The 24,221-nt window shown below is 40.2% G+C and overlaps 2 protein-coding genes across 2 annotated transcripts; both read right to left on the minus strand.

The window, feature by feature from the left end:
- Nucleotides 1-4,910: 4,910 nt before the first annotated feature.
- LOC103210758 (olfactory receptor 4S2-like) lies at nt 4,911-5,852 on the minus strand. The gene has a single exon (XM_007956672.1). It carries the CDS (start codon nt 5,850-5,852, stop codon nt 4,911-4,913), a length of 942 nt encoding a protein of 313 aa, XP_007954863.1.
- A 16,663-nt stretch (nt 5,853-22,515) lies between these two features.
- LOC103210759 (olfactory receptor 4S2-like) lies at nt 22,516-23,451 on the minus strand. Its single transcript, XM_007956673.1, has one exon. It carries the CDS (start codon nt 23,449-23,451, stop codon nt 22,516-22,518), a length of 936 nt encoding a protein of 311 aa, XP_007954864.1.
- Nucleotides 23,452-24,221: the final 770 nt, after the last annotated feature.

Consider the following 24,221-nt stretch of genomic DNA (forward strand, 5'->3'; position numbering starts at 1 on the left):
TATAACATATATATATAATACAAAGAAAGAGAGTTGGGGGAACTGAAGACAATGATGAAGTAGATGTTGGACCCACCCAGATCCACAAAAAAGCCAGAGAGTCTTCCCAGGATGTCCATACATATATCAGAAGCAGGTCACACCCCTGAGGAAACTCCTTTCAACTGAGTGGCTGGCTGCTCATAAAACATCTCTTCATGGAGGTGATTAAATCACAACTGCTTAAACCACTTAGAATCACTGTCAAGCCAAGTTGACACACAACTTTGTTACAGACGATGAATATCTTTTTTTTTTTCTTTCCTTTCAATTCTATAAATATAGATGTATGACTTATTTAGGAACTCTGGTGGTATAATAATTAAGAGCATAGCTCCTAACAAAAAGATCTGCAGTTTTAACCCACCAGTGGTTGACTGGGAGAAAGGCCTCGTGGTCTGTCCCGATAAAGGTAAGGATTACAGCCTGGTAAATCCTGTGGGGAAGTTCTGCTTCGTCACATGGGGTCACTATGAGTCAAAAATCACCTTCATTGAAGACAGCAACAAGAAGAGGACTTTATAAACTCATTTAAAAAGTCTTCGTGAGAGTATATAGACACACTTTATAAAGTGCTGCCTGGAAAATCCCACCCCCTGTGAACAGCCCAGAGTTGTAAAAGGCATATATATGAAGAGATGGATGTTCCTGGTGTGTCAGTTGTTAATCATCACTGTCTCATGTTAATAGCATCTTTAGAAGTGTTTTAAAACCATATTTTACAATGTAAAATTGTCTTCATTTTACCTGAGCAAGTCATCTCAAAAAGGAGGAATAAAGATTACATTAAAAAACAAATGGGACCAACTAGAACATGGGTCCAGATCACCTTTGGAACTTTGAGGTGTTTCATTCTTTATAGATAATTCCCTGAGCTTTCTGAGCTGCAAAATAATCTCTAAGACCACCTGCTGTTGTCCATTACCGAAACACACAAGGAAACTGGGCAAGAAAATGGGTACAAGTTCACCAAGTTTGCAAATGTGAGATAATCAGAACTGGTATTTTCAGGCTTTCCTTTTTCTACACCCCAGATCCCATGAAGAAAATGAATTATATCCACTTTCAGTATTCTCTTTCCATGTGTGACAGGATTCATGTTTTAAGATGGGGAGTATACTTGCAGAAATCAGCTACAGGATGAAGGAAGTTTCAGAAACAGTTTTTCTCTTTCCAAAATTTGACATGTGTACTGCCTAAAAAAAAATCAGGGTGCTTAGAATCCCAAGAGGAGGAGGAGAAGTGATAAGTAATACTGAGAAGGGACATGAAAGACCATAAAAGAACAAACCACGGTCTAGTTTTGATGGTGGTTGGGTGTTGATTACCTCCAGTTCAGAGTTTCCAATTTAGGAAGGTGAGGCTGGACAGAGATGTGTGGGCAGGGTCTGCTTCTGATGCTTATATTTAAAAAGTCTATTGTTGATGTAGAAGTAAGCCCCATTATCCACAAATTGATTAAATTTGCTTATTGAGACAAAATGCTATGTGGTTTCTTCAAAAGAGACAGACCTTTCAGGAGTTTGAACATGGATCGTAGTTATTTTGTTAACCCTTGTTTTATAATTTATCAGTAAAGGAAGAGTGGAGAACTATCCATCTAAGTCTGTAATATTATGTGTGTTTTGTCCTATATGCTATCCCTGGAAGGGAGTCTGACAGCAGACATAGGAGTTTGGCTTTGTGTGGAGAATCAGTTATGTGCTTTTCTTCATGTTCATTCTATCAAGCTTGATATTTTTATACAGCTCCTAGTAAGAAAAACAGGAGCTCTGGTAGCGTGATGCCTAAGGCACTTGACTACTAACCAGAAGGCTGGCAGCTCAAACCCACCAGCCACTCTTCGGAAGGAAGACAGGACAATCTACTTTCGTAGTGATACTACTCGGAAACCCAAGGAGGTGTTGTTATGAGTTGGAGACGACTTGATGGCAAATAACAACAACAACAACAGTAAGAAACAAAAACCCCAAACTCCTTGCCATCTTGTAAATTCCAACTTATGGTAAACTCATATGTTATAAAGTAGAACTGCTCCATATAATTTTCATGAATACAATCTTCACAGAAGCAGACTGTCATGAATTTTCTTCCATGACACAGCTAGGTGGGTTTGAACCACTGACATTTTAGTTTAGCAACTGATCACAAACTACTGATACCACCCAGAGGCATCCTGGCAAAGTCCTTCTCACTAAATATTTGGATGTTTTTAAAAAATTTAGGAGCATGACTGAAAATTTTCCCTTTCATAATTTGACCATGCTATTTTTGGATATGTTAGCTCACTAATGCTATGTTACAAGCTATTCTAAAGCTCATGGCTTGCACAAGAATCATTGAATTCTTGTTCATAGATCTGTAAGTCATGGGCCATTCATCTGATCTTGGCTGTCCTTAATGTCAGACTTCAGGTTGGGTTCAGGTATTCCCCACGTAACTATCATTTTCTCATACATAGAAGAGAAGTTTTATTTAATTTTCTGTTTTTCAGAGAATTTTACCTAATTTCCTGTTGGTCAGATTTCATTCAAAATTGGGTCACCACATAAGAATTGGAAACATCAAAATGAAGAATCTCTGCTCAGGTACTGTAAAAATAGTGAAATTTTAGAAACCCTGATATGTGAGAAATGTTCTAAAAGGTTGGATATCTTAAATGAGAAAAAGGACAACCAATGTTGGAACATCAAAGATATTTATACATTCAAATGATTATTCCACGGAACTGTGCTTAAAATATTTTGTGATGCTCCAGAAAACAGAACTATAATCAGTTCACAGACACAGAGAGATATATTTTCATTATCTTGTAAATGAAAAAGTTGGTCATTTATGTTCATCAATGAAGGCGCTAATCAAGGTTACATGTCCCTTCATATGATAGCACTGTTATAAAGCTGTTATAAAACATAAAAGAATTATGACAATATATCTATGAAATAAATGTTATTAATGACTTACCTTGCCACACCAAACCTGGGAAGAGTCTGAATTCACATCACTTTTGGTCATTTACTTCCAAAGAATGAAGAGGAGACTCTCTGAGCTCCTCTGGTAGGAACTGACCCTTAGAAAACTTTGTGAACAGGGGTAAGGTTATAAAGTCACTGGTGGATACTATAGTACAATTTCATGTTCTCTTACCCAAACTTTAAGAGTCACAAACCTGACAACTCCTACCTTCTTAAGGACCTCACATATGCAATATCAATACAATTATCCCTCAATTCCAAACAAGTATTGCTAAGTGAAAGAGTATTGTAAAGAAACTTGTTGAATGGATAATATTGATTTATTCCAAAATTTTGTAAATTCGGTGCAATTTTACCTCCTTTTGTAGTGGTTATCAGGGCAGAAGGGAAAATACATTCAAAACTAGGATTTTTGGATTAGATTCATTGACTAATAAAACTCTTAAGCCTAAGCTTCATTAAAGATCATCTAGTTTTAGTGTTCCCAAATCCAACTTACCTGACTACATTAAAATTACCAGAAGAGCTTTATAAAAATGTAGATTCTTATAAATCACTTACCCCTGGCCTACTGAATAAGACACTCTTAGAATAGGATTTCCTATCTGTTTGAAAATCTCTCAAAGTGATTTGAATCATCAGCCAAGCTTGATAAGCGTTCATTTAGTTCTCATGTTAAAACTGAGGAAGTGGAGGCCCACAGAGATGCAGTGAGTATATGTCTCATTTGGGACAATAACCAGGGATTTACATGATCCCAACACAAGAGTTTCTGGATTATAATTCCTAATTTAGATGTGCTGCTGCTTTTTTTTTAATCTTTCCTCTCTTCAATTTTGTGATTGTATCAACATCAGCAAGCATTTTTATGTACTAACTATGTATAGTCCTTAATGTGAGAACTCTTTACACACACACACACATACTCTGCAACCACAACAGGCATAAGAGATATACATAATATCCATCATGACTGGATAATCAAAATTGTGGAAATGGAAATGAAACAATAGTTGAGATAATTAGTGATATGTTCACCTTCAAATAAAATAAAATAAAATTTCAGGTTCCATCCCATGGTGAAGGAGAAACATTTTCTGAAAAGTTATCAGTTCACATGAGCAAGATATTTATTTGTTTGATGAGAATGAGTCTTTCTGGAATTCATGTATGGAACATCTCATTAGCTAAATCAGAAAACAGTGGAAAATGCCTCACTGTATTCTGTTAAGTTATTTTGTCAAAGGTGGAGGAAACAGATAAATTAAAACTGTTGTGTACACTGTTGACTGAACACAGTCACATCATCATCAAAGTGGCTTTGTTTCCATTCAGTTTATTCAGCTTTTTCTGTCAGTTGTTTCAAATGCAATCACAGATTCTAGAAGAGATTAGAGTCAGTTAACGTAGCATACCCAAGGGTTATTATAAATGAAATGTGGTCATTTTTTCAAACATCCTTATTATTCGGGTAAAGAAAGTTTAGTCCTACAGAAAAGAACAAATATTTTATTTCTCTTTTCCCAAGACCAGGGCTTGAGAATATGTATTTTTGTCTTTTAAGCTTGAGTTTTATCCCCTTTTCTCATTCTGAACACCTTTCTCCTCCTGTTCCAACCTTTCTAGGTTTTGTTTCACAAGAACCTGTCTTTGGGGGAGGATTTATATGAGCATGCATAACCTTGGATCCTTGTTAATGTTCTTGTTCTCTTTTTTCTTCCCTTTGTACAACATATGTGTATTGAGTATTTAATACTTAATATGTATCACAGTTCTGAACACTAATTGGACTTTCACTTTTTAAAGAAATTAGGTATAAATGAGAGGGAGAAAATAACATTTGTTTCTCCCAACAACCCTACAAATCAGTATTATTATCTTCACTGTATAGATGTATTAACCAAGATTGAAAAGACTAAAATCACCCAGCTTCTTATACCACAATATTTTCATTGCATTTTTCACTTCTGCATTTCTCAGTGTATAAATCAAAGGATTTAACATGGGGGTGATAATGGTGTAAAACACAGCCACCATTTTATCTGCAGCAAAGGTAACATCAGAGCGCATGTACATGAAAGTACAGGGACCAAAAAACATGACGACCACAGCGATGTGGGAGCTACAAGTGGAGAGAGCTTTGCGCCTGCCTTCTGCTGACTGCTTTCTCAGAAACAACAGGATGACAGAGTAGGAGATTAACAAGGTAACAAAGCTCCCCAGAGCAATGGTCCCACTGTTGGCTGTCACAACAATACCAACAACATATGTGTCTGTGCAGGCCAGTTTGAGCACAGGGTGGACATCACAAAAGTAGTGGTCAATCTCATTGGGTCCACAAAAGGGGAGCTGGACCACCAAAGCCATCTCAATCACAGAGTGCAAGAACCCACCTACCCAGGTCCCCAGCAACATTTTATTGCATCTGTCCTGGTCCATGATAGTCAAATAGTGTAGAGGTTTACAGATGGCCACATACCGATCATAGGCCATTAGGATAAGGATGAAGACCTCAGTGGAACCAAAGAAATGTGCCCCAAAGAGTTGCAACATGCACCCTGGGTAGGAAATAGTTTTTCTTTTGGCTAAGAGGTCAACAATCATCTTTGGAGCTATAACTGAGGAGTAACAGATGTCCACAAAAGACAAATAGTTGAGAAAGAAATACATAGGAGACTTGAGAAGGTTGCCCATGTGCGCTGTCAGCGTGATGAGAAGGTTTCCCAGAAGACTAGCCATGTAGAAGAAAGAAAACACCACAAAACAAACTTCTTCCACCTCTGGGTTCTGAGAAAGACCCAAGAAAATGAATACAGTTACATTGCTTGTTTTTTCCATGGAATTAATCCAGGAGACCAAGTTCCTGAGACAATTGAATTGTCTGGGAAAAAAAAAAAAAAAAAAAGATTAAAAAAAAAAAATCCACAGCATTATTTCTTTGCAGAGATAACTAGATAATTGCAATATTTGAAAATGGAACACAGGTGCTTACTGCTGTTAAGCATGCCTAGTTAGAGAACTGAAGTCTGTTCTGACCATCAGCCTTCATTCAACAATCCATTCATCTACTTCAGATGAGGAAACAAAGTCCAGCGAAATCAAGAAACTCCCCTGAAACAGCGATTAAGCCAAGAGTTCCATCACTCTTACCATTTTTAAAATCCGTTTACTGGTTTATATGTTTCCTTGGTTTTTATTTTTTACGTGTACAAAACCTGATTTTGAAAGAACTTCTGTGTTTGTGATTACTGGGCTGTGCAAACAGTTAACATGCTCAGCTATTAACCAAAACAAGATTAAATTCCACTCAGAAACACTTTGGAAGAAACACCTGATAATCTACTTTTAAAAAACCTGCTATTAAAAACACTTAACAGTGTAAAGTATCTGTCTTCAACATGATGCTCTTTTAAGAACTATGATATCAAACTGACAAAACAGCACCTCAAAAGATTAGATAGGAACCCTAGGGGGCAGTGACTTGTGTTAATGGGGGAAGAACAACTCATAAAAGGAGGGTGACAATACTTGTTGCACAATTCTAAAAAAGTAAGCAATGTCACTGAGTTGAACATATTGAAAGTGTTGAATTAATGTATGTTTTACTGTGCATATTCTCAATAACAATAATGAAATAAAACAGGATTAAAGCAAAACAAAAGAGGTCTATAGAGCACAGTTACACTCTGACACACATGGGGTCACCATAAGGTGGAATCCCCTGTAGAGCAACTGGTTTGTCTGTGTTTGAGGAGCGAGTAGCATTTGTATATCTGGAGAAGTTCACCTCTTTTGACACACAAATGAAGACATAAGGCTACAATTTCCTTTCTGATCTTGGGCATACCTGTACTTGACATTCATCAGTGAGCTTCAGACAGTGAGGTTTTAAATATACAACTTTCTCTTGTTCAAGGGCGTCATGTATAGAGCTGCACCTGGGTCTGGGAGTGATCTGAGTTTGAATACAACGTCCTTCTGCTGAATGGTATGCACATAACTGCATCTGAGTCCAGAAGTGATGTATGTTTTGTCAAGACGTGTTGTCTCAGGCTAATACTGAGAAACAAGAAAAAATATTGTGAGTGACCTTTCAGGCCATCAGGAAAAAAAGTCTTCTTTCAGTGGAAACAGAACGCTTGGACTCATGTTAGAAGCCGGGAGTCAGTCCCCAGGAACCACCCCGTACACCGACCCTTAGTCAATGCCCTCATGCTGAGCACTCTTTGTTTCTTTAGTTTCCAGGCCCACTAAAAACCCTCCACTGCCTGTCCCCTGGTAGCATATTGTCTAAGACCCTTGCCTGCTAACCAGACAGCTGGTGGTTCAACCCACCAGCCACTCCTCGGAAGGAAGGTTGGGCAATCCTACTTCTGTAGTGATACTGCCTTGGAAACCCAAGGAGGGGTCGCTATGAGTCAGGTTTGACTCGATGGCAAACAACAACAACAACAACAACATGTCCCCTATGAGCTCTCTTGGAAGGAAATTAGCCTACCTCTTCCTTTCTTTCAGCTAAAGAAATAAAAGTGCCTTTTGCCAACCTCCATTCAGCCTGTGATTTGAGTGCATACACAGTGGTGCTGAGCACCCTGGAGTTTATGCAGAAACCTCCTTGAGGAGCCAGCGTGGAGCCCCACTGAGTGAGTGTCAGAGGGACTAGGCAGGGAGATCTCTGTGGATGATGTAGTGCTCACCGAGGTACCTTTCTCCTTCAGATGCTCAGGTGTACTTGGGGGCCTACCACCTCAGCCTTAACAGGGACTCCCACAAGAAGTTGAAACACGTTGTGGTTTAGGTGAATGACAACTTGAAGTATTGGTAAGTAAATGCTAGGTTTAGGGAATTTCCACCATCGATGCAGCAGTAAGTTGACTGGTATTTTGTTTGGGAACTCATTCCCCAACAAGGCAAACTTAGGTCAACTTAAATTTTCTTTTTTGCTAGGGGATTTCCTTTTAGGCATAAGGCACATTTTGTTACTTGGCAATGCCATGGGCAATTCTGGAAGTTCTGAGACGTGCACAGCACTGGAATTCATTCTTGGTAATGGGCGTAAGATCGGTCATTAGCCTATGGGAAAAAAACAAGTTGGTCCTTCAGCCCTTTTCTGTAATGTGGCATGGCTGCAGTGCAGGTTAAATGATGATGAAGTGTTGTCCTCTGGTGGAGTTTTGAGGTATAGCACCATCCTAGAGCTGAACTTCTTGTGTACTACGATGGGGAAATGGAAAGACAAATATTATGTGGAAGATTTTACGATGTTGTATAGAGATAAAGAAACTCAAGAAAAGTGTATAATGAGTAGAATCCAACTCTCGGCGACTCCTCGTTGGGTTTCCAAGGCGGTTTCTCTGAGGAAGTAGATTGCCCAGTCTTCCACCCAAGGAATGGCTGCTGGGTTTGAATCGCTAGCCTTCTAGCAATCAAATGCCTTAGGCACTACACCACCAGAGCTCCCACAGAGATAAAGAAAGTCAAGAAAAGTGTATAATGTGTGTTTAGACTTCAAGAAAGGATACAAAGAAACTTCAGGTTTTAGACCAACCTTCCCAAGGTTTGTTACACTATGCTAAAGCTTTTTCCCAGCAACCAACCTTCAACCTGCTGGTGGTAGCAGCCTCAACTGCCCACCCCCTAAGCCCACCACTGCCACTGTCCCCTTATCCACCATCTCCATTCTATCATCAAAAATCCGTTCGAAGTCCTTGGTTATACTTTCCTTTACCAGGTTCAGGTTTTTACCCCTGAAAATAGGTACGGATGACCAGTTACCCTTCTTTCAGTTTCTCCCACACTTACTTGGAGTGGAGAGAGCTAAGTCCCTAGTTCTACCCAATATGAGCTGGAATGTGAGCAAAGCCAGTAGCAAGGACAATTTCCACTTAGGTAGATATAGGCCGGATACTGACGGTTCAAACCCACCAGCCACTCCTCGGACGGAAGATTGGGCGATCCTACTTCCGTAGTGATACTGCCTCGGAAACCCAAGGAGGGGTCGCTATGAGTCGGGGACTTTCACTTAGGTAGACAAGCAAAAAAGAGAGCCATGGCACATAACAACAACAACAAGGCTGGATACGCACGCATGGTATTGGAATGTGCTCCATTTAGTATTGTTATGTTGTTGTTATGTGCCGTCGAGTCAGCCCTGACTAACGATCCAAATACAGACCAAACGATGTTAGTCAGTGAGGACAATTGGTCTATTATCGAGACTGTTTGCCAGTGAGACTTCAACAAGGTATTCCCAAGCATTAGTTTCAGTAAAGTATATGAAATCAAACAAAAACTGGTGGAGGATGCTTACAACTTTTTAGAGAGATTACATGCTGCTTTGGGCAGTACAGACTGGGACTCAGTGGCTCCAGAAAATGCTAGAACTTGGGCAAAATGCATCTGATATCCAGAAAAAGATGCAAAAGGTAGAAGGTAACATCACCTTGTGTATATGTCATTTAGTAGAGATGTCTTTTATAGTTTACAATGGAAGAGAGAAAGAGAAGGGGACAATGTAAGAAAGAAACTCATCAAACAAAGCAGTAATCACAGATCTTTGCCACCACCCAGGCTCAAGTTTTATCTGCTGTCCTCCAAGAAGAGGGATTTGAGCTGGGAGCACAAAGAGAAGGAGGGCCACCAAGAGACCTATTCCTGGGCCCTACACCAAAGTTGTTTTAGTAAAGGATCAGTGTGCTTATTGTAAGGAAACAGTTGTTGTAGTTGTTATGTGCTGTCAAGTCGAACCCCACTCATAGCAACCCCTACTTGGGTTTCTGAGGCAGTATCACTACAGATGTATATTGCCCCATCTTCCTTCCAAGGAGTGGCTGGTGGGTTTGAACTGCCAGCCTTCTGGTTAGCAGTCAAGTGTCTTAGCTACTGTGCTACCAGAGCTCCCCATAGGGAAACAGGGCAGTGGAAATGAGTGTCCTAAATACTCAAGAAACAGGAACAGACAAGCAAAAAAGAGAGCCAGTATCCAGGTATTAAAGAAAGAGACGGAGATTCAGATTGAAGGAGACTGGAGGCAAGCCTTCCACCTAAGCCTCTGATTGTAATACACGTGGATGGAAAGCTCACTAAGTATTTTGTTGACACAAGAGCCACACATTCAGTTTTAACCTGAGAAGAAGGGAGGGCCTATTACGACCAAGAGTCCACAGTTACAGGAGTGTACAGTAAAGAAACACTTTTTTTTTGTTTCTTTTTTTAAGACTTTTGTCTTATTCAACCCTAGGGAAAAAGTTAACCCATTCCTTTTTGTATATGCCAAGTGTCCAGTGCCACTGCTTGGGGATCTCTTGTGCAAACTAGAGGGAGAAATTTCATTTCATCAGGGAAAAATGCACATGAGTGTGCCTACAGAAAAGGGCTGGCAAGCCCATCTTCTCCTGTTCAGATCAGCAGATGACCTCATTGCCTGCCATTCTGCGTGTTGAAGGATATCCATTTCCCAGTGATTGAAAGGACAGATCAGCCCTGAGGTTGGTCATGAGACTCCACGCACGCACACTGCCATCGAGTTGGATCCGACTCATAGCAACCCCTCCTTGGGCTTCTGAGGCAGTATCACTATGGGAGTAGCATGCCTAGCCTTCCTTCTGAGGAGTGGCTGGTGGGTTTGAACTGCCAGACTTCTGGTTAGCAGTGAAATGCCTTAGGCACTATGCCAAGTGATTCCAGGCTGAACATAAGAAGCCCTCCCAGTGGTTGTAGAATTGCTACCAGAAACTGAGCATCCTCTGATTAAACAATACCCCCTAAAAAGGGAGGCACAGAATATAAAACAAAGCTTAATCCAAAGAAATGTAGATTTCAGTCTCCTCAGATGTTCTCAGTCAGCGTTTAACAAGCCAAATTTACAAGCAAAGAAGAAGGTTGAAAGTTACAGGTCTTTCCAATATTCTCATACCATCAACATTGAGAAACGTTTGCAGCAGTATATTGACAGAGAACTTCCGGAGGTTCAAGCCAGATTCAGAAGAGGACATGGAACAAGGGATATCATAGCTGTTGTCAGATGGATCTTGGCTCAAGGCAAAGAATACCAGAAAGATGTTGACTTGTGTTTTATTGACTATGCAAAGGCATTTGATTGTGTGGATCATGACAAATTATGGATAACATTGAGAAGAATGGGAATTCCCGAGCACTTGATTGTACTCATGAGGAATCTGTATCTTGACCAGGAGGCTGTCATTGGAACAGAACAAGGGGACACTACATGGTTTAAAATCAAGACGGGAGTGCATCAGGGTTGTATCCTTTCTCCACACTTATTCAATGTATATGCTGAGCAAATAATCTGAGAAGCTGGACTATATGAAGAAAAACGTGGTGTCAGGATTGGAGGAAGAATCATTAACAACCTGAGATATGCAGACGATACAACTTTGCTCGCTGAAAGTGAGGATGACTTAAGGAACCTACTGATGAAGGTTGAAGAATACAGTCTGCAGTATGGATTACATCTCAACATAAAGAAAACAAAAATCCTCACAACTGGACCAAGGAGCAGCATCACAATAAATGGAGAGAAGATTGAAGTTGTCAAGGAATTCACATTGCTTAGTTCTACAATCGATGCCAACGGAAGCAGCAGTCAGGACATTAGGTGACATGTAGCATTGGGAAAGTCAACTGCAAAGGAACTGTTGTTTCAAGTGCTGAGGAGCAAGGATATCTCCTTGAGGACTAAGGTGCACCTGACACAAGCCATGATATTTCCAATCACCTCATATGCATGTGAGAGCTGGACAATGAATAAGGAAGACTGAAGAAGAGTTGATGCTTTTGAGTTGTGGTGCTGGTGAAGAATGCTGAAAGTACCATGGACTGCTAAAAGAACTAACAGATCTGTCCTGGAGAAAGTGCAGCCAGAATGCTCCTTGGAAGCAAGAATGGCCAGAGTTTGTCTCACCTATTTTGGCCATGTTGTCAGAAGGGACCATTCCCTGGAGAAGGATGTCATGCTTGGTAGGGTGGAGGGTCGACGAAAAGAGGGGGAGGCCTTCAAGGAGATGGATTGATACAGTGGCTGCGATGATGGGCTCGAGTATAGCAGGGACTATGGGGCTGGCACGGGATTGGGCAGTGTTTTGTTCAGCTGTGCATGGGGTCGCTATGAGTCGGAAACGATTCGACGGCACTTAACAACAACAACAACAACGTGCCATCAAACAATTAATGATAGCTGCATGCCTAGTTGTACCAAACCCATACACTTCACTGTCGGTCCTTACAGCAACATTTGGGTGGCTCTTGGTGCTAGACCTGAAAGATGCATTTTTCTGCATTCCATTAGAAACTAAGAGTCACGAATGTTTTGCTTTTGACTGGGCAGGACCTGACACACGAGGCAGAAACAAAAGTTCTATTGGAAGTTTCTTCCCCAGTGATTCAAAAACTCTCCTAGTTTGTTTAGGTCAGCTCTGGCCAAGGAATTGAGGATTTCACACTCAAGAATGGGGTTATTGCAGGGTGTGGATGACCTGTTCATAACTAGTAAGTCAGACTCTGACTCTAGTGCCGGCTCAGTAAGATGTATTAAATTTATTAAATGCCAGTTAACCTTAAATTTACCGGCAGAAACAGGATACAAAATGTTTTGACATAAAGCCCAAATCACTGAAATAAGGGTTACATTTTTAGGATATATTTTCCAGATAGAAAGCAAGGACTATAGCCAGAAAGAAAACAAGACATTTACCAACTAGCATCCCCAACCTCTATGAAAAACTGTAGGATTTTCTCAGCATGGCAGGACTTTGCCAGATTTGGACCCGTAATTTTAGACTTTTGGCAAAACCTTTTCATAAGGCACTAGAAAGGAAAGAGGTTAATACCTTTCAATGAAGTGAGGCTGATCAACAGATGTTGGAAGCCAACAAAGGAGTCCTGCTTGAAGGCCGCCGCCCCCCAGGTCTCCCAGATTCCAAAAAGCCTTTTTTAATTTGTTTGCTTATGAGACTGGGGGGATCACTCTGAAATTGTAACCCAGACTCTAGGTTCTGGAAGAAACCTGTGGCTTACTTTTCTAAGAAACTTTGGAGCTCTGGTAGCATAGTGCCTAAGGCACTTGACTGCTAACCAGAAGGCTGGCGGTTCAAACCCAACAGCCACTCCTCGGAAGGAAGGTTGGGCATTCCTACTTCCGTAGTGATACTGCCTCGGAAACCCAAGGAGGGGTCGCTATGAGTCGGGACTGACTCGATAGCAAATAACAACAACAACAGACACTGTCTCCAGTGAGTGGTCTGTGTGTCTAAAAGCTGTTGCAGCACTGTGTTCCTCGTCAAAGAACCTGAGAAGCTAACTGAGTTTTAAAGCCTAGAAAGCCTAGTCCATCAAGGAAATGTAGACTGGACCCTTCAAAGGGCTTCTGACAACCCCAACGGTTGTGAAAGTCAGTGGACTTAGTGCCTGGATCCATCACAAGAAAATGGAAGAGCAAACTTGCAGAATCATGAAGACTGGACTTGCACCCCAGTAGAAAACCTTAAGTATTTGTTTTTTAAATGTTGGCCACTTGGCCAGATAAGCAGTCCCAACACATTTCAGTTGTATTCCTATATTAGTAACTCTCTTGGCTGTAATCTATATATTTCTAGTATAATACAATGTAGTCTATATGTTTCTAAGCCCCTTATAAGCTATATATTTCTAACATAATCTATATGTTTCTTACATAATCTATATATTTCTTACATAATCTATATATTTCTATGTCACTTCTGTTTATTGCCAACAGGAGCCAATCTTGGTACTTCCCATAAAATAATTTCACAAAATTCCCCGTAGTACCATTTCAAATATGGTCACACATTTAACCCAATCTCTCTTTACCATATTACTATTTCCTTTCTTATTCAAGCTTACCCTGCTGACTGGCAGAGTGATACCCCTGGGCAGCAACCATGGACTATGTCATTAGGAGAAAACCTGCAAAACGTCTGGATTTGTCACCCAAGGCCCAGTGAGGGAAGAGAAAATAGTGCAGCAAAGATTGCCACTAATCTATGAGTGGTCCCTAGCTGTACCCTAACTCAAGATACCTTCTGCAATACTTGTCCTACTTAATTTTTTCCCCCAGCCCCTTGCATTAGCTAAATCCAAATCTGATAGACAGGATATAGAAGAGAAATTGGACTCTTGGGCCCAAAGATAAACTAAATAGATGGCATTCACAAGATCAACTCTACCCACATTTTAATTAGCCCCAAAAGAACCAAGTTTTACTACCATTTGTTGTTATTGTTGTTAAGTGCCGTCGAGTCATTTCCGACTCATATCGACCCCATGCACAGCAGAACGAAACACTGCCCGATCCCATGCCAGCCCCACAATCCCTGCTATACTTGAGCTAAGGCTGGGTTTACTCAGATGTTGCAGCTCTTTCCCAGTCCTATTGTGAGAGCCTTTTAGCCTAAACGGACTATTCCTAAAGGTGCGTGGTAATGTACCAAACAGTGTTTCTTTGCTATTTCATAAGGTTTTCCCTGGCCAATTCTTTCAGAAGTGGACGGCCTCTTCCTTCTTCCTAGTCTGTCTCAGTCTATAAGCTGGGCTGTTACCTGTGCAAACCACCAGAGGCTCAGCCTCCAAACTCACGTCTGTATGTCACCACAGCAGGACAAACCGACAGACAAGTTTGTCCTGCTGTTGGAAACCTCTCTTATCACCCCCACCTGGCTGACTGTTAGTTAAAAAAAAAAAAGAAAAGGTGTTCTCTTTGCCAAAATCTATACATGGCCCTAAAAGAAGGGTTCCTCTGACATTATTCCAATCAGGGCCAAGATTCGGAGCCCTGGATACAGAAGGATAACTCTTCTGTACTGTCCCTGACTGACACCAGCACAGGGAGGGGGGCTCTGTGCGACCAATGGATACACTGTGCTTTGCTGGGCGGATGGTCACGTTGACTGGAAAACTAACTAACGACAAAATGTCGTGGCCATGCTGCCTCACCGAATGGTCTATGACATGATTGTGCTCCCTAGGAGAGTTAGCACACCCTGTCTGGGCATATAAACCCCAAACCAGCCTAGACATACTCCCTTCCCAGCTGCACCACTCAAAGCTAGCACTTAGCCTCATTATTGCAGGAGTCAGAGCCCTATAGTGCTTTTAGTCCCCTTCCATTATCATAAAGACACCCTTCAGAATCTTACCCATTCAATTGTAACTAAGTCCATGGCTGAAGCAATTGAAGCACAACAGAATAGTTCAGATCCTAGCAGAGGTAGTGTTAGATCATCTCTTAGTTCTTGATTTTCTTTTAGCCAAGCAAGGCGGAATCTGTGCAGTAGCTAATACTTTCTGCTGTACCTACATTAATTCATCTGTTGTTGTTGTTGTTGTTAAGTGCCGTCGAGTCGTTTCCAACTCATAGCGACCCCATGCACAGCAGAACGAAACACTGCCCGATCCCGCACCAGCCCCACAATCCCTGCTATACTCGAGCCCATCATCGCAGCCACTGTATCAATCCATCTCCTTGAAGGCCTCCCCCTCTTTCGTGGACCCTACACCCTACCAAGCATGACATCCTTCTCCAGGGAATGGTCCCTTCTTACAACATGACCAAAATAGGTGAGACGAAGTCTGGCCATTCTTGCTTCCAAGGAGCATTCTGGCTGCACTTCCTCCAGGACAGATCTGTTAGTTCTTTTAGCAGTCCATGGTACTTTCAGCATTCTTCGCCAGCACCACAACTCAAAAGCATCAACTCTTCTTCGGTCTTCCCTATTCATTGTCCAGCTCTCACATGCATACAAGGTGATTGGAAATATCATGGCTTGTGTCAGGCGCACCTTAGTCCTCAAGGAGATATCCTTGCTCCTCAGCACTTGAAACAGTTCCTTCGCAGTTGACTTTCCCAATGCTACACGACGTCTAATGTCCTGACTGCTGCTTCCGTTGGCATCGATTGTAGAACCAAGCAATGTGAATTCCTTGACAACCTCAATCTTCTCTCCATTGATTGTGATGCTGCTCATTGGTCCAGTTGTGAGGATTTTTGTTTTCTTTATGTTGAGATGTAATCCATACTGCAGACTGTATTCTTCAACCTTCATCAGTAGGTGCCTTAAGTCATCCTCACTTTCAGCAAGCAAAGTTGTATCGTCTGCATATCTCAGGTTGTTAATGATTCTTCCTCCAATCCTGATACCACGTTTTTCTTCATATAGTCCAGCTTCTCGGATTATTTGCTCAGCATATAGATTGAATAAGTGTGGAGAAAGAATACAACCCTGACGCACTCCCTTCTTGATTTTAAACCATGTAGTGTCCCCTTGTTCTGTTCGAAAATTCATCTGAGGTAGTGGAAATAAATGTTAAGAAAAAATTATAATGAAGCCAAATGGCTACATGCAATACATAAACCTGACAGTAGTTTAACTTGCAATCAAATTAAAGCCACTCTACTCAGTTAACGTGGCTTCTTCTGTTTTTAGGACCCTTCCAAAACTCAAAGTCACTGCCAGCTCATAGTGACACCCATTGTATTTCCAAGGCTATAAATCTTTATGGAAGTAGATTGCCCCACCTTCCTCCAATGGAGCAGCTAGTGGGTTTGAGCCACTTCATTATGGTTAGCAGCCAAATGCCTTACTCACTATGTCATCAGAGCTCCTTTTAGGACCCCCAAGGTTGGGTAATCTTCTTCTGTCATGATACTGCCTCCGAAACCCAAAGAGGGCAAATAATAACAACGTCACTATTATTAAGGGGCTCTGATGCTGTAGCGGGTAAGGACACTATGCTGCTGTGTCTTCACGTGCACAGATTGAAGTTATTGGAGTAGTCATTGAGGTGTGACTTCTCTTACGGAATACAAAATAATAATTATAATATAATTCAGATTCAGAACTTGAATACCTCCCTCTGCTTTTGCATGTTGGATCCATTTTTGTATTTCCACCTAATTAAAAAGTAATAATAATAATCACTTCTTTTCCCTAAAAGGGGAGCTCAAATATAGCAGTCTTTGACAACTGTGGATTATGTTACTTGCATCTTATGCAACAAAAATTGTGCATTTAGTCCAGACATAATTAGGCAGCTGTTGTCCAAACCACAAAGGTTTGTCCATACCACAAAGACTGTTACTTTGTCCTTGGATCAATATCCATCTGAAAACATTTCTCCCTTCTGTTTCTGTGCATTTCAAACATGATAACCCGACATTTCCTTCTGAAATGATAAAATTTTTGACTCGCTATTTCTTATTTCATATTCATGATACTCTATCTCATACTCATGAATAGATAGACTTTATTATCTTGTTATCATTATCTTAATACTTTCATTTTCCCCTTAATTATGAGAACAGTGTCTTGCAAGTTATTAAATATGTTCAAATTAGAGAAATTTAAATGAACTATTTGCACAAAACTTCTATATAGATAAATTGATTTTAGGGGAAAATATAAACAAACTCACCAAAATTTTCCAAGGCTGTGTTTTGCTTTATTTTTCTACCTCTTCTTGAGATAATTTGAAAGCAGCTGAAAAAATAAAGAAGGCTGCCTTATGAACAGTGCCAGAGAGTCTCTGATGCCAAAACGTGACATTTGGTAAAAGTCAGCCTACATTGGTGCTGGTTCTGTCTTTCACTTACTAAAATCTGCCATTGCACAGGATCTTTTGTAACAAATGCTCTTTTCTCTACTTCTTTATAAGGCCTATTTCAAGAAAATAATGTAAAACTTTAATGTCCTCTGGGAAAGCCTTTCCCTAATGTCTTCCTCCATAGTCAGACAGGCAGCACCAAACCTTACAGTGAATCTAATAATATGCCTTAATCCTGATAACTTTACACTTCCTTAAAAAAAAAAAACATTTTTAAAAATGTATTATTTTCTCTATTTTTTCACATGGATTAAGTTTCTGTTGTGTACTGTAGATTCACCTCAATGCCATGGAAAATCAGAATAATATCATTAAATATTCCTTCTTGAGGTTGTAGGGAAATAAGTAAACAGGTCTGGTGTTAATCTTATTCCTGCTCTGCTACTGGGCACTCTTAATGGGGAACTTCATCATCTTACTGGAGATCACTTGCAGCCATTGAATTGAACAACCAGTTCAAGGATGAGGGTAGTTGTATTTATTTTTGTTACTGTCCTAGTGATTCCTTACCCACTTATATTGTATAATCTCAACACTCCCTCCTCTATAGAGTCATGCAAAATTCTCTTGCTCTGCAGATCCCATATAATGTTATTGTTGTTATGTGTCATTGAGTCGTACCCAACTCATAGTGACCCCTCCTTGGGTTTCCAAGGCAGTATCAATATGGAAGTAGATTGTCCAACCTTCCTTCTGAGGAGTGGCTGGTAGGTTTGAACTGTCAGCCTTCTGATTAGCTGTCAAGTGCCTTAGGCACTACGCAATATTTACTGTTTCATTCTTTGTGTCCAGCAATATTTATGTTCTATTTGATGAAAATGAGAAAAGGATAAAGAATTACCTATGTTTTACTCTGTAATAGGTCCCATGCTATACCCTCTTCTGAGAAATGTGGAGATGAAAATTGCCATCTGGAATGTATAGTATCAAACTGAACGTTCAGAGACAAAGTAATACTCATTGTATAGTTGGATTTTTTTTTTTTTTTTTTAAGGAACGAATCATAGTGTTTCTGTGTACTTGTGTGTGTGTGAGAGAGAGAGAGAGAGAGAGAGAGATGAATATGGTACTGGAGGGCTTGTGAGTCTTGAAGAGAAGTTAGGGAAACTGTCAATCCCATCGGGGTATGCCATGCAACAAAATCATGAAGTTGTTTATTGTCATTGGATTTTTCTAAGAGAACACAAACTTTATTAGCAGAAAATATGATGTAAACATGTATTAAGCCAAAAAACAAAATCTTTGGAGCTAAGATGAATGATTTTCTAGTTTTTCTTTCTAGCTTTTATTTTCCAGCCTATGGTACAATTCCTCGTCTACAAACATATCTGATAAAAAAAAAATGTATAAAATAACGTGATTAGTTATTTTGCTCAACATGTGAGTGCAAGTATTTGTCATTAATATGTGATTGAAGAACTTCTATCCATTAACATGTAAGTTTTGGGAAATTGAAAAGTACAGTATTACTAAATATTATGTAAAGAATATTTTAACATAGTTTATGAACACCCATATACATAAAAAACAGAAAAAGAAAAAAAAAAAAAAAACCTCACTGCTGTCGAGTAAGATCTGACTCATAGTGACCACTCCTTGGGTTTCTGAGGTGATATCACTATGTATGTAGATTGCCCAACCTTCCTTCCAAGAGTGGGTGGTGGGTTTGAACCTCCAGCCTTCTAGTTAGCAGTCAAGTACCTTAGGCACTTCGTCTCCAGAGCTCCTTATGGCTTCCATAAGAATCATTAAATTCTTGTTCATACATCTGTAGTTAGTGATCATTCATCTGATTTTGGCTGAGCTTAACTCCAGCTGCAGGTTGGACTCATGTATTTCCCATGCAACAATCAATCTTCTTGTGCATAAAACAGAAGTTTTGTCTTATCTTTTGTTGGTCAGGTTTTATTCAAAATTAGTTACCATCCAAGAATTAGAAACATTGAAATGAAGCATCTCCTCTCAGACAAACAACCAAATAAACAAACAAAATAAAACCTCAATGCTGTCAAGTCAGATCTAAGTCATAGAAACCCCTCCTTGGGTTTCTGAGATGGTATTACTACAGAAGCAGATCACCCAATCTTCCTTCTGAGGAGTAGCTGGTGGTTTTGAACCACCAGCCTTCTGGTTAGCAGTCAAGTGCCTTAGGCATTATGCATTCAGAGCGCCTCTGATAGCACAGTGGCTAAGACACTTGCCTGCTAACCAGACGGCTGGTGGTTCAAACCCACCAGCCACTCCTCAGAAGGAAGGTTGGGCAATCCTACTTCCGTAGTGATACTGCCTTGGAAACCCAAGGAGGGGTCGCTATGAGTCGGGTTTGACTCGACGGCACATAACAACAACAACAACATGCAATGCACTGCCGTGGAATCAGACTCGACTCTTAGTGAACCCTCCTTGGGTTTCTGAGGTGGTATCACTACAGAAGTAGATTGACCAACCTTCCTTCTGACCAGAACTCCTAGGTACTACAAAAATAGTGACATTCTGGATACACTGACACTTGAGAAATGTATTTAGCTCCTGGGTATGTTCAATGAGAAAAAAAGACATCCTATAAAGGAAAATCAAAGATCCTTTCACATATACCATAGAGTATAGAATACCAAAAAACTGAAAGTGTTTAAAATATTTTGTGTGGCTCCAAGAGAAAGAATGATCATCAGTGGTTAAACGACATAGGAAGACATATATTCTCATAATGATATAAGTTTTTCATAATGATATAAGTTAATTTCTTTATCTGGAAACTGAGAAATATTGTCATTTATTTTCATCAATGAAGGCTTCAGTCAAAGTCATATCTGCCATCTTGTGACAGCCAGTTATAAAGCTATTATAAAACATGAAAATGTTTGAGATAAATCTATGGAATAAAATACTAATACTGACCTCTCTTGCCCCATCAACCTGGGCAGAATCTGAATTTGTAACAACAACAACAGGGCAAGAGTTTGTTCATTGTATCTTCTAATGCATATGTCTTTCTGCTTTTTGAATTTTTCTCTCTTTACTTCTGTTATTGCTTCAATGTTATGAAGCATTCTTTAAGCACTGTTGTTGTTGTTATGTGCTGTCGAGTCAGCCCCGACTCATAGTGACCCTTCCTTGGGTTTCCGAGGCAGAATCACTATGGAAGTAGATTGCCCCATCTTCCTTCCAAGGAGTGGCTGGTGGGTTTGAACCACCAGCCTTCTGGTTAGCAGTCAAGTGCCTTAGGCACTATGCTACCAGAGTACATGCTATCCTTAATTTGAGGAAAATTTGCATGTACACACCCTGAAGTCGCAAATAGATGTAAGGATATACATAATGTGCATCCTAACTGAATAATCAAAATTGTGGAAAAATAAATGAAACAATAGGAGATAATCAGTGATATGCTCAACTGAAACAGAAAATAATTAAATTAAATAAAAGTCCAGCTTGCATCCCAAAGTGAAGGATAAAGATATTACCTGGACAAGGAACCAGTTCACATAAGCAAGGCATTTGTTTGACCACAATGAGCGTCCTCGGAGTATAAGGATGGGAGTCTGGGTACTTCAGTGAAGGAAGCAGTGGAAAAGAGCTCACTGTATTCACTGTAGTTGCTTTGTCAAACATGGAGGAAATTACATGGGTAAATTAATTAAAAAAAGGTGTTTATCCTGTTGACTTAAACCCAGTCACCTATTTATCAAAATTTATCATAAGTGTCCTCTGTTTTGTTTTGTTTTGTTTTTTCCTGTTATTTCACAGGAACAGGGTCTGAGGCTACAGATTCCAGGTTTAGATTAAAGTCAGTTAACAGCAGTTTGTTGTTGTTGTTGTTATGTGCCGTTGAGTCGGCCCCAACTCATAGCGACCCCTCCTTGGGTTTCCGAGGCAGTATCACTACAGAAGTAGGATTGCCCAACCTTCCTTCCGAGGAGTAGCCACTATGCTACCAGAGCTCCTAACAACAGTTTAGTTATAGGCTATTGTAATTAAAAGTTGTTCCACTTGTTCAATATACTTATTGTATGGGCAAAGAAAATGAGTCCTATACAAAAGAAACTACCCTTCCCCCTAGTACTGGAAAAGAACAAGAATTGTGTCTTATAAGCTTGTGTTTTATACCTCTTTTGTCATTCTGCACACCTTTCCCCTCTGGTTTCAAACATACTAGGCTTACTTTACATAAGACTCCAGCAGCTCTGGTGGCATACTGTCTAAGGCGTTTGACTTCTAACCAGAAGGCTGATGGTTCAAACCAAACCACCACCCACTCCTCCGAAGGAAGACTGGGCAACCTACTACTTCGTAAATATATGGGTTCAGAAACCCAAGGAGGGGTCGCTATTAGTTGACATTGACTCCACAGCAGTGAGTTTGGTTTACATCAATCAGCGTACTTTTCCTAGGATCCTTGCTAATTTTCTTTTATACTTTTGTACATTCAGCATATGATACTGAGTGTTTAATTTATACCAGTAGGAGCTCTGGTAGCATAGTGCTGAAGGCATTTGACTACCAACCAGAAGGCTGGCAGTTCAAACCAACCAGCCACTCCTCAGAAGGAAAGTTGGGCAATCTACTTCCATAGTGATACTGACTCGGAAACCCAAGGGGAGGGGGTTGTAATGAGTCGGATCCAACCCCACAGCAGTAAGTTTGTATTTTTGGAGTATGTACCAAGGAGTATGTACCAACCTTAGTCCTTAACACTCAATAGACTTTCACTTTTCAGATAAAATAAGCATGAACGAGGAGGAAAACACAACATTTGTTTCTCCCAGAAACCCCAGAAGGTCAGTATTACTGTCTTCACTGTATAGATGCATTTACCAAGAATGGCAAATTAAAATCACCCATCTTAAAGTATCATTACTTTTAACTACTTGCTATTTGCCCCCCAGAAAACCTTTCTACCCCACAGTTTCTTCATTGCCATTTTTACTTCTGCATTTCTCAGTGTATAAATCAAAGGGTTTAACACTGGAGTGATAACAGTGTAAAATACAGCCACCATCTTATCCTCAGGAAAAGTAACATCAGGGCGCATGTACATGAAACTGGATGGACCAAAAAACATGACGACCACAGCGATGTGGGAGCCACAGGTGGAGAGAGCTTTGCGCCTGCCTTCTGCTGACTGCTTTCTCAGAAACAACAGGATGACAGAGTAGGAGATTAACAAGATAACAAAGCTCCCCAGAGCAATGGTCCCACTGTTGGCTGTCACAACAACACCAACAGCATATGTGTCTGTGCAGGCCAGTTTGAGCATAGGATGGACATCACAAAAGTAGTGATCAATCTCATTGGGTCCACAAAAGGGGAGCTGGACCACCAAAGCTGTCTCGATAACAGAGTGTAAGAACCCACCTACCCATGTCCCAAGCAACATTTTATTGCATCTCTCCTGGTCCATGATGGTCATATAGTGTAGAGGTTTACAGATGGCCACATACCGATCATAGGCCATTGCAATAAGGATGAAGATCTCAATACAACCAAAGAAATGTGCCCCAAAGAGTTGCAATATGCACCCCACGTAGGAGATAGTTTTACTCTTGGCTAATAGATCAACAATCATCTTGGGAGCTATAACTGAGGAGTAACAGATGTCCACAAAGGACAAATAGTTGAGAAAAAAATACATAGGAGACTTGAAAAGGTTGCCCATATGCACTGTCAACATGATGAGAAGGTTTCCCAGCAGAACAGCCATGTAGAAGAAAGAAAATACCACAAAACAAATTTCTTCCACTTCTGGGTTCTGAGAAAGGCCCAAGAAAATGAACATAGTTACATTGTTTACTTTTTCCATGGAATTAGTTCAAGAGACCCAGTTCCTGAAGCAATTAAATTATCTGAAAAAAATAAAAATAAAAAAGGATCAATAACTTTATTACTATGATAGGAAAAAAATGGATAATCACAGTAGTTGAAAATAGAAAATGAGAACTTACCTCTGTTTGGCATGCGTAGTCAGAAATTGAAGTGTATATATTCTGACAATCGTCCTCCATACAACATTCACTCATTCATTTCAGATTAAGAAACAAAGTCCTGAGAGATCAAGCAAATCCCCTAAGTCATGCATCAAGACAAGACTTCCAACCCTCTTGCCCTTTTTTAAGATTTATTCATTGTTTTTCAACATTTGCTTAGTTCTTATTCTGTATAAGCACTAACCCTGAATTTGAAACAATTTCTTGGTTGGAGTCCCTGGATGGTACCCACAGTTAACATAGTAATCTGGCGGCTAACCAAAAGTTGGGGATTCAGTTCCACTCAGAAGTACCTTGGAGGAAAGGATTGACAATATACTCTCAAAAAATCAGTTTTTAAAAACCTTACTTCATATAAAACACCAGCTTTGAGCATAATGCTTTTTGAAGAATTATGAGATCAAATTGAAAACAGCATCCTGAAAGATAAGATATGTACCAATGGGGGCAATGGGTTTATGTTGACAGAAGAGGAACAATTCAGAAAAGGAAAATGGTTGCACAACTCCCTTCTGAATGTGGGCATGCCTGTACATACATTTACCAGTTAGCATGAGACAGGGAGATTTTAAACATACAACTTTTT

Source organism: Orycteropus afer, unplaced genomic scaffold (genome assembly GCF_000298275.1).
Source record: "Orycteropus afer afer isolate SDZICR_OR568_19922 unplaced genomic scaffold, OryAfe1.0 scaffold00650, whole genome shotgun sequence".
NCBI classification, from domain to species: domain Eukaryota; kingdom Metazoa; phylum Chordata; class Mammalia; order Tubulidentata; family Orycteropodidae; genus Orycteropus; species Orycteropus afer.

Excerpts from the sequence above, each read along its gene's own strand:
- LOC103210758 (XM_007956672.1), bottom strand. The coding sequence starts at position 5,852 with ATGGAAAAAACAAGCAATGTAACTGTATTCATTTTCTTGGGTCTTTCT.
- LOC103210759 (XM_007956673.1), bottom strand. The coding sequence starts at position 23,451 with ATGGAAAAAGTAAACAATGTAACTATGTTCATTTTCTTGGGCCTTTCT.